Raw genomic sequence first — 22,338 nt, forward strand, 5'->3', positions numbered from 1 at the left:
TCTTTCATCAAAATTAGTATGAATCCTTCTTTCCTCCTAGCTAAGATCTGTCAGCTGTTAACATGCTGACAGTCTCAAATTGAAACCACCCTTAATCTGAGCACCCCAGCTTCCCCTCACTGCTGTGCTTAACAAACTTTGTAGAGGGAGGGCACAGTAGTGAGTGACAAGAAACTAATTCCACTGAAAATCCTTAGTAAAAAACAGTTTTAAAAAGAGAGATGAATTATATTCTGTAGTTTCATTGTTTGTATTAATAGTGAACAATTTTTTTAGAACAATTATTGTGTTGTCAGTAAAGTAAATGAGTAATTATATATAATTTGTTAGGTACCAAGACTGCTAAAGGAAGCAGAGCTATGAATCAAGAATTTAAGTTGGATGATAGAAGTGGGAATATCTTTGCAAGGCATGACTTAAAAAGAAAATTATGTTTCCTTGCTTTGTTCATTAAAATGGCCTGGAAATAGTGCAGAGTCCAAATTGATGCTAATTATATTATTTTTGCTCCTCACCAAAAGGAACCAGGGTTTATTAGAGAAAAGTCTGATTCCATGTCTAGGGTAGAAAGGAATAAAGCAGGCCTGAAGATCTTTACATGGCAGAAAGCAAGGATATTTTCAAAGTTCAATGTCAAGAGGACACAGATTCAAATTGAGACATTTTGAGCATCAAAGAGAGAATAGTAACTATGGCTGAATGACCATTCATGAAATCTGAAAACTATAAGTCCATAATGATAGCCACAAAGAGAAAAATTAATGTATTTCAAAAGGAGATGAAATGAATACAATGTATATCCAATCGGCATTGTTGCTCAATTATTTTGGTATTTTTAACTCATTCATTATATGACCAATAATAGTAATGAACATGAATATATGGTTTGGCAGGCATTTTGCACTTGAAAGGATTATTGTAAAATTGCTCAATATTGTGACTTCCAGATAGACAAGACCAAATGTGCAAAATTCAACTGATTATGTATTCAAGGCTTTTTGAATCTTGTTCTATGCATATGATAAGTGCAAGATTCTGGAGACTGGATAAAGAAAATGTGATTTTTGTATAAAATGGAATATTACTCAGCCATAAAAATGACAAATTAGAGACATTTATAAGTAGATGGATGCACATTGAGGCAATACTCTTAAGTGAAATAAATAGGACACATATGTGTAAATACTGAACAGTTTCTCTGGTGTGAGAAACTGAAAGTATAAATAAGGACTAGAAGGTAAAATAGATAATGTCAAATAGTAAGAAAAGGGCCAAAGGGGAAAGGGAAGTGGGAGGGGTAGGGAAAGGAAAGAAGGGAATGAAATTAATATGAGAAAATGAAAAATATGGAAACAAAGTCTTTGTAAATAGGGAAGGGTGGAAGGGTTAAAGGGAGGCCAGGGGAATGGGGAAAAAAATAAGAACCAAGATAGAGTATGTAAAAGTGCAAATTCACAATGATGAATGTCATTATACCGTATACCTAAAATGTACCAATAAAATTAGTAATATAAAAAAGATTCTATCATATGTTAAGGACTTTAAAGTTATACTTCTTTGGATTCTATCAAATCAATGACCTAGATTCTAAAGTTGACATTTTACAGACCTCCCTGAAATTTGATGAGAAGAAACATTACATCTTCAGTTTTAACTACTACATGAAATTTAATATTCTCTTCAGTTATAAATTTAGGTCACAAGTCACAATAGTATTAGCAGAACTTTGTCACCAGTAGAAATCACAGATACTTTCATATCATATTCCATTGTTTTAAATATCACATTTTAAAATATTCATCTTAAAATGTGTTAATATGTATTATTTTATTATAACATTGCTTTTTAGTATTTGTTAAAAATATTTCAATGAAACTTATTTCCTCTCTAGTCCTAAATACTACATATTTAACATTCTCAAAGGGGTCTATAAAGTTCCCTAAACTGCCAAGTAGGTAAGTGTTAACAAATCAGATTAAAAACCCTTGAAGAAGAAGAAGAAGAAGAAGAAGAAGAAGAAGAAGAAGAAGAAGAAGAAGAAGAAGAAGAAGAAGAAGAAGAAGAAGAAGGAGATCCTTTATGAAGGTTTATGAACTTAGGTGGCAGCTTTAAAATCTATGCAGTAATCCTAAGAAACCAAATCTAAGGAAGATGGCTACGTGGACACTCTCCTCTTGAATTCAGGACATGTGCAGTGGTTTTTACATGGGACTAAGAATTCTTTGACACTCTCCCCTTAAGAGCAGTGCTCTACATCCTGTCATTGAATCTCAGTGCAACTCTTTTAAGAAATAAAAAATTGACATTATAGAGCTTCAGAAGTCAAGAGCATAAAAGCCATAAAACTTACTCCTTGTTCTCTAGGATGCTTGTTATTTTACCCCTAAACTGCCATCGTAAGAAGTCTACCTACCCTGGGGATGCCAGGCTGTGAGGAAGCCCAAGCTACATGGTGAAGCTTTCCGTAGGAATTTAGGTTTAGAGCAGTTGAGTCATTCCAGCCGAAGAGACAGATATGTTGGAGAGGGCACCAGATGATTCCAGCACCTAAGCTGTTCAAATGCCCCTTTCTCCCTCTATTCTCTTCCCTTACTTTTCCCAGGGCGCCTTCGTGCCGGGACATGCCATTCCCTCTATTCACTGTCTGAATTCCTTAGCCAGAGAATATGTATCAAAAAAAGGTAATGTCTGTTTAATGCCACTGAGCTTGCGAGTACTTTGTTATGTAGCAATAGGTGACTAGGACAGAGTTTAGGATGAGCCAAATGCAAACAGAGTGAGTTTTACAGCATGAGTCTTTCTTAGTAGATGTCAGCTGAAACAAAACAGGCCACAAGTTGCCTGAGAGCCTTTCAACTTTCATAAAAAACATGTGAGATGGAATCACCTGACTGCAGAACTGACGACTACTTGGTACTGACACGACGGTCTTGGATCATGGGGAAACACTCTGAGATAGCCCCTTCTGGCTGTCTGGGGCTACACTGCCATCTTGGCCCCAAAATCATTTCTATTCTAAGCTCTTTTTCACCTAACATGGGACACCAGGCCAATGCTGGACTTAATACCAATACAATGTGCCTTTGAGGCTGTAAGGAATGAACCTCCCTTAAAAATCCTGAAGAAAGAAGTGCTTAGCTGTCAGATGGCAGGATCTTGTCAAATTTTATTGCTTACCTAGTGACTATCTAGTGCCCGGATCTCTCTGGTCTTTATATGTGTCTCATTGCTCGTCTGCCCTGCAGCATGAACTGTACATCATTGGACAGTAAGTCACGAGCACATCAAAAACATCCTGAGGACACAGAAGCATCTACAATACACAGATGGCAAAAACGATCCCAGACTTCTGCTTTGCTGGCTTACATCTGGCTATCTGGTATGATAGGACAGCGTGAAGCAGAAACATAATGTTGTTTTAAAAAGCTTATTTAAAATTTTTATTTTACCAACAGCAGATTTTTGTAAAGAGTTTTTTAAGGTATGCAATCAGAGCTCTGCCATATAGAAAGTATCTTGGAAAGAATGTATTTAGTTTATAAAAATGGTCTGAGCTTATTAAAATCTGTATTTATTAAAATTTTAATTCTACACTATGGCAAGATAATATATATGTGTGTACGTATATATAAATGTATATATATGTGCACACGTTTTAATATTTTTAACTATTTACAAAAGCCATGACAACACTCAATTTGGGATCAAATTGGGATACAAACACACTTTCTTCTATTTTAATATTTACCATGAAGTACATGTTGTTAGTCGCAGATCAGTTTGTCTTTGTCTAGAGCCCTGTTTCAGTTTGAACACAATGCAATTGCTTTCAGCAGAAATTATTAAGGGCTTCAGAGCCCTCCTGTAGCTGAACACAGCCCAGAGAGATAGGTGGGATTGTAAATGGTTTTAAATTCACCAACCAGTTTTGATAAACAAAACTTCCGCTAGTCTGAAGGTAACATAAGTGGGTACATTGTGCAAGACTTGAAAACTCTGGCCGTGGAGAACGGATGATTCCTCTTCACTAACAGGGACCTGAGGGCTTGTGGGTGGAGACTTTGATGGTGGAATCCCAGAGTTCCCAGAGGCATTTCACAGGAAACTGGACAAAATTCAAAATTCCCCTTCATTTCTAACAACAGAAGCTAGAGGGTGGTGATATCTGCTGAGACAGGCTCCAGTAAGGCAGAAATAGTTTCTTCTTACCTGTGAGGTAGGTGTTGTGTGAGGAGTTAATGAAATAGTGAGACAAGGGCTGAGACATATCTTCATTCAAATCCAGTTTCTCAGGTGAAACAACTCCATTTTCTTCTCCACTCAGATAGCGCATAAATCCATCCACCGATATCTGTCCTGGAGGAAAGGAGAATTAAGAAGGATGTGAATGTGTTCTTTATAAAGGTTGCTGGTATTGTGTTTTAGTTTTTCCCCCAGAAAACTCTGGTACCATCCACCATGGAAGACAGCCTTCACAATTTCATAGTATGGATAAACTAGGTTAATGTTGTTCATTATAAATATCTCCAAATGCTATAAATTATAAAGAAAATATGCAATTTCTTGATCCCTATTGACTTTTTCAGAGGATTTTGTAACTAAATACCAGTTTCTTTAAATATAAGAATGGATAACACCAGGGATTTAGCTGGGTGGTTCCAGAGCCTGCCTTGCAAGCGCAAGGTCCTGAGTTCGATCCCCGGTACCAAAAAAATAAAAAAATAATAAAGAATGGATAACAACTTTATGGATGGAAACCAAAATGTTATCTGTGGGAAACAGAATTTGGGGTGATTTTCAAATTTTCTATTATGAATACATACTGCTTTTAATCAAAAAAGTTATGCATTAGTGATTTTCTTATTTAAAAGAAAGTGAAAATGTTTTCAAATAATTATCTTTTTCTATAAAATAGAAAATAAAAGTGATCACAAATGAGTTTTTCCTCAGAATAAGAAACTGAACATTCATAAAAAGGGAGGTCAAAGTATTTTATATTTAGAAAGATTTCATTTCAAATGATAGATACATGACTCACACACTTATCTCAGAATCTTTTTGGACATTTTTCTTTTGTTGTAACTTTTTGAAGTGACTAATGCTAAATGTTTAGATAATTATTTTAGCTTCATTGAGGTAATTTAACAGATAAAAATTATACATATTTAAGGTGTACAGCTTGATGCTGTTTGTGATATGTGTACTAAGACAATTCTGTATCATAATAATCCTTATGGATATACAAAGAGACCCATCTTAACTATTTTTGGTTCATCACCAAAATTTGTTTCTTCAAACTTAATAACCAAAACCTCAAAACAACAGCATAGCTGGGCATGGTGGCTCATGCCTGTAATCTCAGCACTTGGGAGGCTGAGGCAGGAGGATCATTTTAGTTCCAGGCCAACCTGGACTATGGAGTGAGATCCTGTCTCAAAAAAAACACAACAAACCAAAACAAAACAAAAAACAAACAACATATTTGTGAGTAGTAAAGACACTGCTAATAAATATTGGAAGATGGCATTTCTATTTCTCTGTTGATACAGTTTTGTGTTCATTAAAAGTGGTACTTGTGCACTGAAAGTGGACAATGAGAAAAGCAGAGAAGAAAAATGAAACTTTCTGAACATACTTAACTTTTCTTTCAGAGGACAATACTGTTAAAATCTTAGTGTGTATACATACAAAAAAGTGTGTATATAATTTTTATGACGATGCAATCATATACACATATAACTTTACATGTATATAATGTAGTAACTTCATTTGTAGTAACAGAATAATACAGGGGTGAGGACCAGCCATAATAAGTATAGACTGGTGGGTGCCAAACTACAGGCCCGGCAGTTGCTTGTGCTGACAGCAGTCTCTGTTCCAGGAAGAGGACACCACCCCTCCCACTGCGCCTCTCACTGGGTAATAAAAGTGGACCAAGCTGAAGAGGTCTCGTCTTTTGCCCAGTCTGAGGCACTGACCTCCCGGCCCTCTGTACCTGCAAATTTGTCTCTGTCTTTCTTTATCCCTTGCTGTACTCCCCTGAGCAGGCAACCGAGGGTCTGATCAGCGCTTGGTAATATGCTATGAACATTTTCAGGTGAAAATTAATTCCACACAGATAAACATTTAACTATGACATATGAAATATATACTTATTTATATTTTTATGTCATAAATGTAAAATTAGAACAAGATTATCACTGGTCACTAAAGTTGTTTCTAAATTTTTCACTAGGAATAAATTACATTGCATTAGATACTCTGATGGTCAAATTTTTTTTTACAGATACTTAATTATCTCCATAGAATGAATTCTCAGGAGTAGAACTGCTAATTCAAAGACTACACATGATATTAAGGCTTTTAATAAAGATCACCAGTTTTCTTTCTGTTAAAGTTCTTGCAAGTGAATCTTCTATCAGTAATATATGAATGTATTTGTTTTCCATCTTTTCACCCCTTCTACCAAGCTCATAAGTAAAAATAAAATGTAACAATTCTAATTTTTACTGACTTGAGCATTATTTTTCTTAAATGTAGAGGGAACATAACCAGTACATGGCAAAGCTAACATTAAATATAGACAAAAACAAAGCACAGAAAACCCACCTCTGGCCTGTAAAAACTCAATCTAATAGAAAAGGTGATTTACCACAGGAGAGACAGGCACATTCAAAGCAGGTGTGGATTTGTCTCTTTGTTGTCCCTGCTCTCTCTCCTGGTGCTCTGTGAACATTGTGTCAGCCTGCTTTGTTGGGCTGATTATAGTGTTTCAAAATAGAAAATAAATTGTTTTGAAACTTGAAAATTATGAAGGATAGCACATTTTTTATTTTTACCTTCTAATCAGATGAAATTATATAAATTTGACATTTGGGTTTTTTTTATTATTCATTAAGTTCAGATTTCAAAAAACTCCATCTCTAACTATAGCCTTTAGGCAATAAACACAAAAGTCTTCAGGGGCCAGGAAAAGAAAGAAACAGGCCTGCCAGACACCAATGCATACAGTAGAGGTCTCAGTTACCACCTTAGTGGGAAATTAGCCTAGAGTGCGTGCAAATTCCACCAACAGAAGATTGAGGGCCCTAACATGCCACCTTTAAGAGGCTGGATTTGACCCTAGGACTGTCTTATTTCACACAAAGAAATATCTTTTGGTCTAATCAGCAACTTTTAAAAGTGACTAAAACAAAACATATAATAATAGGGCAGAAATGACAAATTTGAATGTTAGGATCATTATTCATTTATTATTAATATCTTCTGGGCACTTGTATTAAGAAAAATACTGAACTATGCTTGTGATTATTGTCTGTCATGTGTATGAGACAGAAAAGTGAGAATAAATAGGTCACAAATGTCATCCTCAAGTGAGATATAATTCAGATCAAGGTATTAATATGTAAGTATGGATCAAAACGTTATTTAATTCATTAACACGAAAGAAAGTGAAGGTGACAAAGCCAGTTGAAAGGAGGCTATGAGACTACAAACACCCCCCATGCACGCACACACACATCTATCCATCTATTTGGGTGCTGAAGGTTTAAACAAATATTCCAGATAACTAAGTTAGTTAGAAATTATTATAAGGCAGTTAGACAAAGCTGGGCTCTCAGCATAGAAAAACAACTGAGGCACATTCACTAGTTAGCATTATAAAAAGAAAGAAACTATTACACCCATATACTTCCCCTAGGGATAAAAAGCAGTGATTGATATTCTGAATAAGTATCAATCACCTGAGTACCAAGACCTTAACCCATCCCTTCCAGGAAGGGTTCCTAACCCATCCCTTACCAAAAATCCAAAAATCTTTGTTCATTCCTTGCATCCTCATTTAATCAATAATACCTAAGCAACTATACTTGCTGTAATCTTATTGGTTGATCATACTTTTGTTTCACCACATGCCCACCTTGTGATTTCCCAATACTACCTAAGCAACTGTACTTGTAGGCTTACTAATTAACTATACTTTTGTCCCACCTTGAACCCGCCTCACCTCCAGGCTTTGTTCCATAAAAAACCCCTGGGAAACAGGGTTCCCAGGCAACCCATTTTCTGGTCCCCTGTCTGTCTCTCTTAAGACAGAAGCTATCTTTCTTTCAATACATTTTTCCTGCACTTAACCTCCGTTGTTCCCAGAATTCATTCTTTGATTTTAGAGAACATGAACTTGTGCTTCGGATATCTGTCAGGTTTGGAAGTCATATCTACTCCCCCTGTATCACAAGGATGTCACACCTACTAAGGAAACACTTTTCCACTGAGCTACCAAACAATCTCCATATATATATATATATGCTTTGCCAGCAAAAAACCAGAAAATACAAAAGCAAAGCTTAAGCCAGGTGTGATGGTACAGACTTGTAAACCTAGTTCTTGAGAGGCTGAGGCAGAAGGATCACAAGTTAAGGCCACCCTGAGAAATTCACACACTCACATTCACACACACACACACACATACACACACACACACACACAGAAGAAAGAAAAACAAAAACAATGGTTCAGAGGGAGTTCACCTCTCCATGCAAAGTACCACAAGAAACAAGCAAAGTAAAACCTAGACAAATATTGCCAAATTAAATAAAAAAGTTAATGTACTACATGTCAAATAACACATAACCTTTTGGGTTAATCTTCTTTACCTGTATTATTTAATAGAAATCAAAGATTTTAACTCTGGTGTTAGGGATTGAATCCAAGGCCCTGCATGGGCTAAGCAGGTGCTCTACCACTGAGCTACACTCCTCAACCTCTTGATGTATAATGTTTAACAGAGTAAAATCAGTAAAAGAACAAGAGTTAGATGAGTTGGCATTTTTTGCTATGTTTTAAAATTTTTTATTAGTACATCTGTACAGTACATAATGATTATATTCATTGCTGGCAATTATTTATGACTATATTAAACAATTAAAAAATCCCTAGTGAAGGAATTTATTTAACTTTGAATAAGAGCAATGAATGAATTTGGACTACATTTCACAGAACACAACTGCAGACTGGAGGTGCACAGACACCAGCCTTCAACTTTGCAACCCCAATCTGTGCTTTGCTAACAAAGGAGAAAGCACTCCAGATTTCTGAGGCATCTAAGGACTAGGCAGAAGAATATCAAGTCAAACAAAGTCAGTGTAAAGCTAAGGATAAGGGGCAGTGTGTATAATCTAGAAAGTGTCAGGTAGGGAGTCAGGAGTTCACTTGCAAAAACACAGATGTTTGACATAAATTAGTCTAGAAGCAGTTCTAACTAGTAAAGGCTTTATAAGAACAGCTTCTCAGAACACTGTCCTTGTTGGGCCAGGGATTTAGCTCAGTGGTTCTGCCACTTGCGTCATAAGTGCAAGGTCCTCAGTTTGATCCCCGGTTCTAAAAAAAAAAGAAGACTGTCCTTGTTCCCACATCAACTACAACTTTAAGATTGCTATTGACATTGATTTAAATGCAACAGTTCTTTTTTTAAAAAATTTTACATGCAAAATTGCTTATAATTTTTCCAGTCTAAAGAAAGTACACCAAACAATTAAAAAAAAACCTTCAGAATTAAGATAGGAAATATATTTATTTTCTGTTTATATTCTTTAATAATTAATTAATTAATTAATTAAGTTATTTTGTGGGGGATGGAACCCAGTGCCTTGCAAGTGTTAGGCAAGTACTGTACCTTACCACTGAGCTGTCATCTTAATGCACTCTTTTCTAAACAAATTAATAACAGCACAGGAAACACAGCTTCCATTCCTAACAGCAGTAAATTTGTCAGGGACAAATTTCTTTTTTTTTTTTTTTGGTACTGGGGATTGAACTTGGGACCTTGCACTTGCAAGGCAGGCGGTAGAATCACTGAGCTAAATCCCCAGCCCACGGACAAATTTCTTAAAGGATGAGTAAATTATACGGACTATCAAATCTCCTCTAGCTCTAAAATTCTTTTAATTCAAGTCGATACAATAGGGATGATTACTACCTAAATTAAAACAAAATTCCCATACTCAAATGAGATTGTGAAACATCAAACCACACTGAAAAACAATGCTACATTGTTTTGGAATAAAATCAACAAGAAGAAAAGTTCTTGAGGGATAAATCCAGCTGACAAAGTCTAAAAATAAAGTCCTTTACATATTTTCTTAATGAAGATTGATGTGCTTTCAGTTAGGCACATCATTCATACACTGGTACCTAAAAGTCTTAATAAGCATACATAGTGTTTAAGCCTCTTAGGGCCAAAGGAGGAAAAATATAAATCCCTTAAGAAATGCAACAAAATGCTGTTATATGAAATATTTAAAAGAAGTTCCAGTGTTCAATGAAAAAGGAGACAGGCAATGCAAAAGGGGAACAGATCTGACTTAACCAGGGAGGAACCACCCTCAGAAAGACACGAGAAAGTATCATAACGAAATGATGGTTCCCAGGAGGAGTTTATATGTCTCATTTCCAGCAGTATCTTTGCTGCAGAAAGAATCTTTCAAATGTCATGTGGCTTTGTGCAAATGTCAAAGCCATGCACTGGACTTCTGTCCTTCTGGCCTTCTCCTTCCCCTGGGGCACATAATGCCTGATGCCTTCAGGAAGATACAGATTCAAAGCTCTGCTGTGACATAATAAAACCTTCCAGAGATGCTTTAAAACCCTACAGTATATCCAGTCATACTTAACTGCATGTAGTTCATGTTTACAAGTGCATGCAAAAGACCTTGAGCATTTACTGGAGTATAGACAACTCCTTCTCTTCTTTAAATCCAGAGCCATTCCATGAGCCTTGAGGGACAATTAGAATGGAGTATTTGTGTCCAGAAAAGGGAACTCTGGAGAAAGAACAGAAGACTGGTCTAGAAGAGTTTTTTGGAATCCTTCTCCCATCTTCCCAGGTCCTGACTATTACAAAATACTTCTATTGATGTCTACAAAACTTCTTTCAATAGAAATTTCTGAATTGACCTTCCTATTCCAGGGACCTAGTAACAGATATTTTCAGCTCATATCTTTCCAGGAAGAATAAGATGTTGAACACACATTGGAGCTGTGACCCGCCTTGCTGGTGATTATCTAATGAACACATTTTTATTTAGGACCCATCTCCATGTGCCAGACATTGAAAATAATCAAAGATGTGACCATCAGAGACTTGCCCATCAAGATTTTAAAAACAGAGCATATGACATTCCTATCTGATTCCTCCTGATGATCAGTTCAGGTTTCTATTAAATTGGTGCAGTGTCATAATATACAGGTAGCTAGAGTTTGGCAGTGGAGCCCAGATGGCTAATAGGTGACAAATTCAAACATACCAACTTCATTTTGGCTACATAGGAACTTTTTGGCCACTTGATGGTATAAATTTCAGGACTATTTTGAGGAGAACAACTCATTTTGGAATAGTTTCAGCATTCTGCTGCCCAGGTGTGGCAGAGGATGAAAAAAAGCAGCCAAGTTGATTGTTGACTGGCTAGGCTTGCAGTGAAGAAGTAGCGACGTGCTGCGTGTGGCCAGTGGGTGCAATCACCAAGGTACAGCCAAGAAGTCACCTGTGGGATTTATTCTTGGTACACACATACTGATGCAGGAGATGAATATGGGGAAAACAGCATGGTGCAGAAGCCAAGGTTGGTTTCTAAATTTAGACCAATTTCTATAGCTTCTACTCAGAACATCTTTTATTAAGGCAGTTCTTATTAAGACAATTTATTAAGACAAGCTCCCTCATTTCCCCTTGATTAGAAGCAAACACTTTCAAATCTTTTGGCTAACACTTGCGGCATTTACTTCTATGCATAAAAATAATGTGCTTGTATTAAATAGTTTTTCATTCTCATGGTGGAAGATGAGGACACTGCTCTTTCTTATCTCTACAAACACATATATACACTGTATATTTAACATATATGTATACATTTCATATATATTTCATATATAGTTATAGTTATATTTTAGTTAGAAAAATATTGAGTGCCATTATTATTGTGACTATGCATTCTATTTAGAACTGAGTCATATAGAAACCTAACAATTATTTTTGTTTTCATGCACAACTTTTTATTTTCCCTAAAGTTAATAAATGTGTTGTTTTGTAATTTTGCTTAATTTATTTGCACATATATCTAATTATATGTACTTCTTTACAACATATTCAAAGACAAGTATTCTTCCAGTTAATTTTTTCTTGAAGAAGTCTTTCCTACAGCCTTCTGATCTGCTTCAATCTACATTAATTGATCTTCATTTCTTTTACTTCTATTCTCTGTTGAATCTCTTTTTTTTGTATCATGTCTACCTCTTTCTTGAATAATTTTTTCATTTTAGCTGGAACACATTTGTTAGTAGATTCCCGAGAAAAGGTTCATGACTGTTAAGCATATTTTATTTTTTATGTCCAAAATGGCTCCATTACGCTTGTGATCTTGATTGCTAATTTAGCTGGGTATAGTATTCTGGATTAGAATTATCTTTCTTTCAGATATTTACCCCATTGTCATTAGCATCCAGTGTGGTTAAGAAGTTTGAAGTCTTTCAGATTCACCATCCTAAAAACTATTATGTGGACTGTTTGGATTCTTCTTTTTATTGCTCTGAGAATTTTCAGTATCTGGCTCCAATTTCTTGAAAATTTACAATGATGAAAATTTTTTAAAAATTAATTTTATTGGTACAATTTAGGTATACAATGTGACATTCATCATTGGAAATTTGTACCTTTACCCAATCCATCTTAGTTCTTATTTTTCTCCATCCCATTGGCCTCCCTTCAACCCCTCCAACCCTTTGTTTCTATTTTTTCATTTTCTCATATTAATTCCATTAACTTTTTTTATTTCTCCAATCCCTCCCATTTTCCCTTCCCCATTGGGCCTTTTCTTCCTTTTTCACAATATCTACTATGCCTTTTGATACTTATTTATACTTTCAGTTTCTCACACCAGAGAAACTATTCGGTATTTACACATAACTGTCCTCTTTATTTCACTTCAGACTATCACCTCAATGTGTACCCATTTAGCTATAAATGTCTCTAATTTCATATTCTTTATGGATGAGTAGTACTCCATTTTATTTAAAAAAAAAAAGTTTTCTTTATCCAATCTACAGGTGATGAACAATTGGGCTAGGCTTTAGTTTTAGCTATTACACACTAGCTATTACACAATAGCTCCAAGTTTTAGCTATTACACATTGTGCCACTATGAACATGGGTGCATATATATTGTTGTGGTATGATTCTTTTGATTCTTTTAGGAAGATACCCAGTAGGAAAATAGCTGGGTCAAATAGGACCTCTAATTCTAGTTCTTTGAGGCATCTCCATACTGATTTCCACAGTGGTTGCACCACCCCAGTCTGCACTCCAAAAAAGAGTGGAGAAGGGTTTCTTTTTTCCAAAAGCCCCGCCAGCATTTGTTATTAGTTTATTTCATGATAGCAGCCATTCTTTCTGGAGTGAGGAGGAATCTCAGCCTTGTTTTCATTTGTATCTCTCCAATGACCAGTGATGTTGAACATTTTTCATATGTTTATTTGCTATTTCTACTTCTTTATCTGAGATATGTCTCTTCATTTCAGATGCCCATTTTTGGGTTGGGTCTTTAAATATGGGAGGTCTGATTTTTTTAAGTTCTTTATAGATTCTAGATAGCAGACCTTTGTCTGAGGAACAGCTGGTAAAATTTTTTTCCCACATTATGGATTGTCTTTTCATACTGTTGGTGATTTCTGGCTGTGCAGGAACTTTTTAATAAGAAGAGATCCCACTTGTTGATTGTTTGTGCTAGTTCATATGCAACCAAGGTTTTGTTCATGAAATCTTTTCGTATGCTAATGTCTTGAAGAGTTCTACATAACTTCTCCTCTAGCCAGTTTAGTGTCTCTGTTTTAATATTTAGTTCTTTAATCTATTTCGATTTTAGTTTAGTGCATATTGAGAGATATAGGTCTAGTTTTAATCTTTGGCAAGTTGAAACCCAATTTTTACAGCACCATTTATTAAAGAGGCTTTCTTTCCTACAGTAAGGTTGCTTGACACCTTTGTCAAAGATGAGGTGGCTGTGTCTGTAGTTGTTTCTGAAAATTCTAATCTGTTCCACTGGTCCTCAGGTCTGTTTCTTTGCCAGTACCATGCTGTTTGTATCACAGTACCTTTGTAGTAAAGTTTCAAGTTGAGGATTGTGATACCCCCTACCTTGTCTTTGTTGTCTAAAATTGCTTTTGTTATTCTATGTCTCTTCTTTGTCCAAATGAATTTTCAGATTGATTTCTAAAAGTCTGTGAAGTATGCTCTTGGAATTTCAATTGGGATTGCATTGAATCTATACAGCAGTTTTGGAAGTATGGACATTTTCACTATATTGGTTCTTCCTCCCCAGGAGCAAGGGATGTCTTTTTATTTTCTGATATCCTCTTTGATCTATTTTTTTTCAGAGTGCTATAGTTTTCAGAGTAGATGTCTTTGATTTCTTTTGTTAGGTTGGTTCCTAGGTATTTCAGGTTTTTGGATGCTATTGTGAAAAGAGTTGCTTCTCAAGTTCCTCTTTCAGTGAGTCTATTGTTCATGTACAGGATAGCTATTGATTTTTATGTGTTGACCTTGTATCCAAGTACTCTACTGAATTTGGTTATTAAGTCTCGAAGACTTTTGGTGGAGTTCTTGGAGTCTTCTACATAGAGTATCATATTATCTGCAAATAATAACAGTTTGATTTTTTTTTCTTATCTTTATTCCTTTTATTTCTTTCTCTTGTGTAATTGCTGTGGCTAATGTTCCCAAGAGTATATTGAACCCGAGTGGTGATAGTGGACATCCTTGTCTTGTTCCTGATATTAGTGTGACAGATTTCAGTTTTTGACCATTTACTATGATATTGGCTGTTCATTTTTCATAGATGGCTTTTATCAGGCTGAGATAGAGACCATCTATTCCAATCTTCTGTAGGTTTTTTTTTTTTTATCATGAATGAATGTTGTATTTTGTCAAATGCTTTTTCTGCATCTTTTGAGATGATTATAGGATTTTTGTCCTTGGCTCTATTAATATAGTGTATTACATTTATTGATTTGCATATGTTGAACCATCCCTGTATCCCTGGGATGAATCCCAGGGTATATGATCTGCATTCTGTTTGCCAGTATCTTATTGAAGACTTTTGCATTTATGTTCATTAGTGAGATTGACCTATAGTTCTCTTTTTGGGTTGACTCTTTCTCTGCTTTTGCAAGCAAGTTGATACTTGCTTCCAAGAATGAATTTGGGAGTATTGCTTCCCTTTCAATTTCATTGAAGAGTAGTGACAATAGTTCTTCTCTAAATGTCTTGTAGAATTCAGCAGTGAAGCCATCAGGACCCAGGCTTTTCTTAGTTGGTAAGTTTTTAATTGTGCTTTCAATTTCATTGATTGATTCTGGGTTGTTTAGAATTTTTAGGTCTTCTTCTTCAACTTTGGTAATTCATACATATCTAGGAATCTGTCCATTTCTTCTGTGTTTTCCATCTTATTGGCATATAGATTCTCAAGTAGGTATTGATGATCCTTTGGATTTCTGCTAGGTTCGTTGTAATTTCAACCTTTTCATTCCTATTTGCATGGATTTGAGTCTTTTTTCCCCCTTTTTTTTGATAGGGTTGGTTAAGGGTTTGCCAGTTTTGTTTATGCTTTTGAACAACCAACTGTTTCCTTCATTGACTTTTTGTATCATTCTCTTAACCTCCATTGCATTGACTTCTGCTCGGATTCTTATAATTTCCTCCCTTGTTTTAGCTTTGGGTTTGTCTTGCTCTTGTTTTTCTAGAACCTTGAGGTTCAGCATCAGGTTCTTTATTTGAGCTTACTCTGTTTGTCTAATATGAGTATTCACTGCTATGAATTTCCCTTGAAAGACTGCTTTCATTGTGTCCTATAGATTCCGATATGTTGTATTGTCATTGTCATTTAATTGTAGGAACTGTCTGATTTCTTTTTTAATTTCCACTGTGACCCAGTGGTTATTCAGAAGTGTGTTGTTCAATATCCATGTGTTTAATGAAATTCTTATGTTTTCTTTTGCTATTGATCTCCAATTTATCACACTATGGTCTGATAATATACAGGGGATAACTTCAATGCCTTTACACTTACTTAAACATGTTCTATGAGGGAGTATATGGTCTATTTGGAGAACAACCCATGTGCATATGAAAAGAATGTGTATTCTAATTTTGTGGGGTGGAACACTCTGTAAACATCTGTTAAGTCCATTTGCTCAAGAGTTTGATTGAGTTCTAGTATTTCATTGTTTATTTTTGTCTAGTTGATCTATCTATTTGTGACAGTGGGTTACTCAGGTCCCCTACTACTATTGTATTAGTGCTTATTTGATTTTTCATGTCTGTTAGTATTGTTTTATATATTTGGGTCACTAGTATTTGATACATATACATCTATGATTGTCATTTCTTCCTCTTGGCCTTTTTCCTTTACAAGGATGTAGTGTTCTTTGTCTCTCTTAATTAGTGTTGGTATGAAATTCATTTGATCTGTAAAGAGATTAGCTTCTCCTGTTTTTTTTCCAGTTCCTGTCGCATGGAGTATTGTTTTCTGCCCTTTAACTTTCAGTCTATGAGTTTCTTTTTGAATTAAGTGTGTTTCTGGTATGCAGCATATTGTTGGATTTTGCTTCTTGACCCATTCTGCCAGTCTATCTGTTTTGATTGGTGAATTGAGACCATTAACATTGATGGTTATAACTGATATGAATTGACTTATCCTTGTCATGACTTTTTCTTTTTGTTGGTTCTCCCCCTTTGTATTTAATTTCTTGTCATGCCCAATGGATTCATTCTTCTGGGCTTCCTGGGACTGTGATCTTCATTGTCTTTTCCTAGGATATTTTTTGAAAATTTTTGGAGTGCTGTTTTTTTCATATTCATGTTGTTCCTAAGGTGTCCTTTGTCATGAAAGTATCTTATTTCTCCATCAATCTTAAAGAGTTTTGCAGGATACATCAACCTGGATTGGAAGTTGTTTTCTTTTAGGACTTGAAATACTTTACTCTAGGCTCTCTTGCCTTGAGTGTTTGTGTTGAGAAGTCTGCTGTGATTCTGATGGGCTTTCCTTTGTAAGTGATTTGTTTCTTTTCTCTAACTGCTTGTAGAATTTTATTCTTCTGTTGGGTTTCTGGAATCTTAACTATTTTTTTTTTTTTTTTTTTTTGGTACCAGGGATTGAACTCGGGTCCTTGTGCTTGCGCAGCAGGCTCCAAAACCACTGAGCTAAATCCCCGGCCCTGGAATCTTAACTATTATATGCCCATGTGTAGATTTTTTTTAATCATGGCTAGTTGGAATCCTATATGCCTCACTTACCTGTATGTCAAGTTCTTTTCCCCTGCTTGGGAAGTTTTCTGCTATTACTTTTGCGAACAGTTTTTCTTTTTTTATGTTGTTTGCACTCTCTCCTGTTTCTTCATCGACTCCAATCGGTCTTACGTTATTCTTTGCATCATCTAGTAGCTGCTGGATTGATTTCTCATGGTCCCTTACTATTTTTAAGAAATTTTTGTTTTCCTGGTCATTAACTGTAATCCTGTCCTCTATATCTGAAATTCTGTCCTCACACTGGCTCATTCTGCTGTGTAAACTGTAAATGGAGTTTTTAATCTCCTGGCAATCTGTTTGCATCTCTTTTATGGATTCCATTTGTTTCCTATGCTGGAATTCCATAATGTTCCTCAGCTCCTGTATTTTTTTAACTGTGTCTTCTCTAGAGTTATTAATCATGTCTTGCATTATGAACACAATCTCTGTTGTTAACTGAGAAATTATTTCTGATTTCATTTTTTCCAGATCCTTTCATTGCCAGTTCAGGCAGTCTAAGTGGTTGAGTATCAGATTCTTCCATCTCTTTGCCCTTTGGAGTGCCCTTAGGTAATCTGGAAGTCTGGTTTTGAGACTTGTTTGTGTCTCATTTCAACAGATACAGCCTGGTGCACCTTTGCTGATGTGACTTTTTGCTTGCCCAGTGGTCTGCAATTCTCAGCATGTCACTGAGAGTCCTTTTCTCTGCTGCTCACCACTGTGCCAATTCTAGGGTTCAGAATGGTGGCCTTTTGGATTCCTGTATTGCCCTGTTTGCCCGGAGGGGTTCTGGCTGGGGCCTGTGTATACTTGGGATATCTGAGCATTCCTCTGGCTTCATTCTGCCTTCCTACATAGCTGTGGTCTGGGAGGACTTTTGGTTAGGGGCCATGCACCCAAGTTGCTGGTGTCTGAGCAGGCTTCTGGCTGGGATCTGCACGCACTTACTAATGGTATCTGGGAGGGCCTCTTGCTGTTTCAAGCCTGTTGCTATTGCTTGCTGTTACTATGTAGCTCTTTTCCAGCTGGGCCTTTGGCTGGAGTCTGTGGGTGCAAGCTGCTGGGGTCTGGGAGGGGCCCTGGCTGGGACCTCTGTGCACCAGGGCAGCTCTGGTGCATGCGGGCTTCTCTCTGGGATATGCGCACACTTATGGATGTAATCTGGGCAGGCCTATAGCTCTACAAGGATGAGTATTAATATGGTTTTATATTTATCCCCTGTGCTGAGCACCTTTTGAGAACTTTTAGTCTTAAGGCTATTGTCCTTTAGTGTAGGAAAATTTTCATGAATTATTTCTATGATAATTTCCTTCACTGACTCTTTCTGGAATATTATTTGGCCAGATTTTAAATTTTTATACATTTTTTCCCTAAGTTTTCATGAAATTTATTTAATTCTGCTTTAATTCTGGAGAATTCCTTCAATTTTATTTCCAAATTTTCTTTCAGTGTTTTATCTCTTTATAATGTCTAAGAAGCAGTTTGTGTTCTCTGACACTTCTCTTTTTTTAAAAAATAAAAGCATGCTGTTCTTTTTTCATAAGTGCAATATATTTGGTTTTTTTTCTAAATATATTATAGATATGTGTATATGTAAATATTCTCACTAGTCATTTGTTTGTACAAAGTTACTTTTTTCTATTTCTTTCAATTTTTAAATACAAATACAAGTTATACTCATATGTCTGGAACTACTAATTATCCGTTTATATTTCAAATTGGCCAAATAAAAAGCTGATTGGATTTTTGAGTGAATTTTGTGACCTTTAAAACATGAGAATTGTTAAGGGATCATTGTAGATGGATCTGTCTGTCTCTTTTGGAGTAACCTCTAATGCTGATATATTTAGATTTTTCTGCTTGGGACCCTTGAGAACCCTGGAGAAGTTCTGTCTAATCTCTTGCCAGGAGAATGAAGGCCTGATATTGGCATTACAGGCCCAAAAGGAAGAAGAGACCAGAGGTCTCCACATGTAGCACATTATGATCTCTTGGCTTTCAACATGGTAACCCTGCCTTTGTCTGTGCTTGCATCATCCTCAGTATTCCTGAACCTGGGGAATACCACCGAAACCTAGCACCATCAATTCTGGGACTTTTTAAGGCTTTCAAGGAATAACTTAAGCTGATTTCCAGCTTGCAACATGACTGATCTATGACCAGTTTCTCAGATCTCTTACATCTGTAAGCATTACTGCAAGGTGCCTAACGCATAATTGCTGTTTCTTTTCTACTTATCCCACACTGTTGGTCCAGTATGTCTTTGAAAAATATCTCTTTTAATACAGTTTTAGTGTAACCCATGAGAGTGTAATTAGATGAAATTATTCAATCCACCATGTTTATCCCGACACTCTGAAGTTTTTCTACCATAATATATTCCAGCTATTTTTGTTCCTTAAGTTTAAAAAGTCAGATTTCACACCATTTATCTTTGATCCCAATATTTTTAAGTTAAATTGAATCAGATGGGAGGAACTGATAGTCTTCTGCTTTGCCTGGCCAAGAACTTATGTGAGGTTCCCTGGCTTGCTTTCATTTATATCTTTCTAACAAAAAGCATGCAGTGACTATACTTCACCACAGATGGCACTGTACGTATAACTTGCCAGTCAGGTTAAAGAATTACCAACTCCCTTAGTTCTAAAGCAACTGAATGAAACTGACCTTTGATATTTTAGGTGCTGGTCACTGGTCCTACCTCTTTCGTGGTGACCACGCAATATGTTGCTCATCATTTAATTCAATCAGCAGAAAATCATACTCAGATTTATAGTTCTATTTCTTAAGTCTCTCATGTAAAGTTGCAATTTCAGTTCAAAACACTCCTGAAGAAATTGTCCAATTACGTCTAAAAAATTCAAGGAGACTTCTAAAACTAAAAGAATTAGTTTCCTTTTTTTCCTTCATGCTAGGGATTGAACCAAGGACCTTACTAAGCAAGTTCTCTACTATTAAGCTACAACCCCAGACTTCTTAGAACTAAATTCTAATGCACTAGAATATACTGTGCATCCTGTCATAGTTGGACATATTTAACAGATGAGATATTTTCTCCCTTACCTTCCAAAGCCCTCTTACTTTTCTCCTAAACAGGTAATATCAGTCTACCTTTTGCCTCAGAGAAGAAAGAGACAGCAGAAAAGTTAAAATTAAAGGGTACATTTTCTAATGGTGCTGAGGACACTTTTAGAGCAAGTCTTCCTTATCCTCAGTCTAGTGGAAGCTCTAGACAAGTCTGATGTTCAAAGCTATCAAGACAGATCCGAAGGAGGGGACTAGGATACTTCAAATATGGCAAATCAATATTTTAATGACAAAGAATTAAGTGCATTTCATTACATTGTACATGTGAGCTATTGCTCTATCTGTACACATTCCTCTAAACTTCTTTTGCTCCATTCTGGCAGAATGTCTTACTAAAGTCACAAATAAAAAAACTATCTGAAAGCCATGGGCCTCATCTTCTATGTAGAAGCTTATAAATATAACTTTCAATAAGGCCAGGCAACACATGTGGATGATTCTCATTTATATAGAAATTCTTGAGTTTAGTGGTGAGGCCAAAACACCATATTTTCATTCAGCTTTACAGAGCTCCATCACCCAGGGCAGGGAAAAAGCACATTTGGTTGAAAGCTAATCTCTAAATAGAATTCATTGCAATTATTAAAGTGCCTGGTAAGTTCCCCAGTTTGGCTCTTTCTGGCTTTGTTGGAGTTTTCTTTTACCAGGATGGTTAGCTAGGAAATTCCCCCAACATGGCATTAAACAACTGACACGGAACTGCTCCTGAGCTGGTTCTAAAAGCAGATATAAGGCAGCTACAGAGAAGTGCTGGAGAGAAAAATGTCATGAAATTTCAGGGAAAGAAAATCTGGTTGGCTGTGTTTACACACATGATACTTCTTTCTTAATAATGGTTTATGACTTCAAAGAAGTATATAAAGTGCAAATAGGTCAGCACTTCTCTGAAGATGTTCATCAGTTTGATCTATTTTTAGTGCATTGTTCAACAAACCTTTTTATGTTACTAACTGTATGCAAAATTAACTCATATCATGCTCATAGTAACTCTGTGAGTGGGAACTACTTTTATGCCTATATTTGGTAGATGAGGAATCTCCAGGAAATAGCTTTTTCAAGGTCATATAACTCAGAAAAGGATAAACTGGGAGTTGAGTCCAGGCAGCCAGGTTGGTGATCTATGTCATTAACTTCTAACTTGTACTGATGGAGAGGATACCACCACACCCTATATAGTCATAGGAGGGAAATAATAATAACAACAACAACAACAACAACTACCATTACTGGATGCTGACCATGTGCCAGGCACAGAGGGACTTTTCAAAATTTCATCATAGTATCTCCCTACTAGAGAGAGAGGAACTTTTAAATTTCCACTTTCAATTGAGTAAACTGAGAGATCACAACTTGCTTGGCGACCAAGGAGAACCTAGCCTGAAAGCCAGACTAGGGACACATGCTAGGGCAGGGAAAAGATAGATGGTAGTTGTAACAAATGGCGTGGAGGGATGAGACCACCCTGAACGGGCTATTGAAAGCAAAGAGGTACAGACTTTATTGACCTGGGCAGAGGTGGACTGATGTCATGGAAGAGGCCTTCAGCACTGAACAAAGAAAAGGCAGGAAGCTTTACAGGGCATCAGAAGAGAGATCTGGCACATCCATCACATATAGGGGTCACAGCAAATATTTGTGGTCAGGGTACATGCAGTGATAAAAGCAGATATATGGATATTTTCTGAAAAGATGCTATACTGTATCATTATTATCTCTAGGTTGGGAACATCCCATCCTGTGTTCTGTGTTCTATCTGCACGGAGGTAGTATGGCTTTTGTTGGACAGAGACAGCACCTGAATCAGTTGCCTGTTTTGTGGTTTTTGGTTTTTTTTTGTCTCTTATTAAATTGTAACTTGGAATTAAAGAGCATATTCATTAACCATTTCACCACCAGGTCAAGCCTGACAGTAGTAG

At 36.2% G+C, this 22,338-nt stretch overlaps 1 protein-coding gene across 7 annotated transcripts in view; it reads right to left on the reverse strand.

Annotated features, from left to right (window-relative positions):
- Plcb1 (phospholipase C beta 1) overlaps nucleotides 1-22,338 on the reverse strand; it is a 794,669-nt gene that overhangs the window by 198,199 nt on the left and 574,132 nt on the right. For all 7 annotated transcript variants that reach the window (XM_004840810.3, XM_004840812.4, XM_004840809.3 and 4 more), the window contains one exon: nucleotides 4,210-4,356. In XM_004840810.3, coding sequence (XP_004840867.1) covers nucleotides 4,210-4,356 — 147 coding nt within the window. The remainder of the gene's footprint in view (nucleotides 1-4,209; nucleotides 4,357-22,338) is intronic.

Source organism: Heterocephalus glaber, unplaced genomic scaffold, assembly GCF_053883595.1.
Source record: "Heterocephalus glaber isolate CG9 unplaced genomic scaffold, H.glaber_assembly_v1.0 deba00001532, whole genome shotgun sequence".
NCBI classification, from domain to species: domain Eukaryota; kingdom Metazoa; phylum Chordata; class Mammalia; order Rodentia; family Bathyergidae; genus Heterocephalus; species Heterocephalus glaber.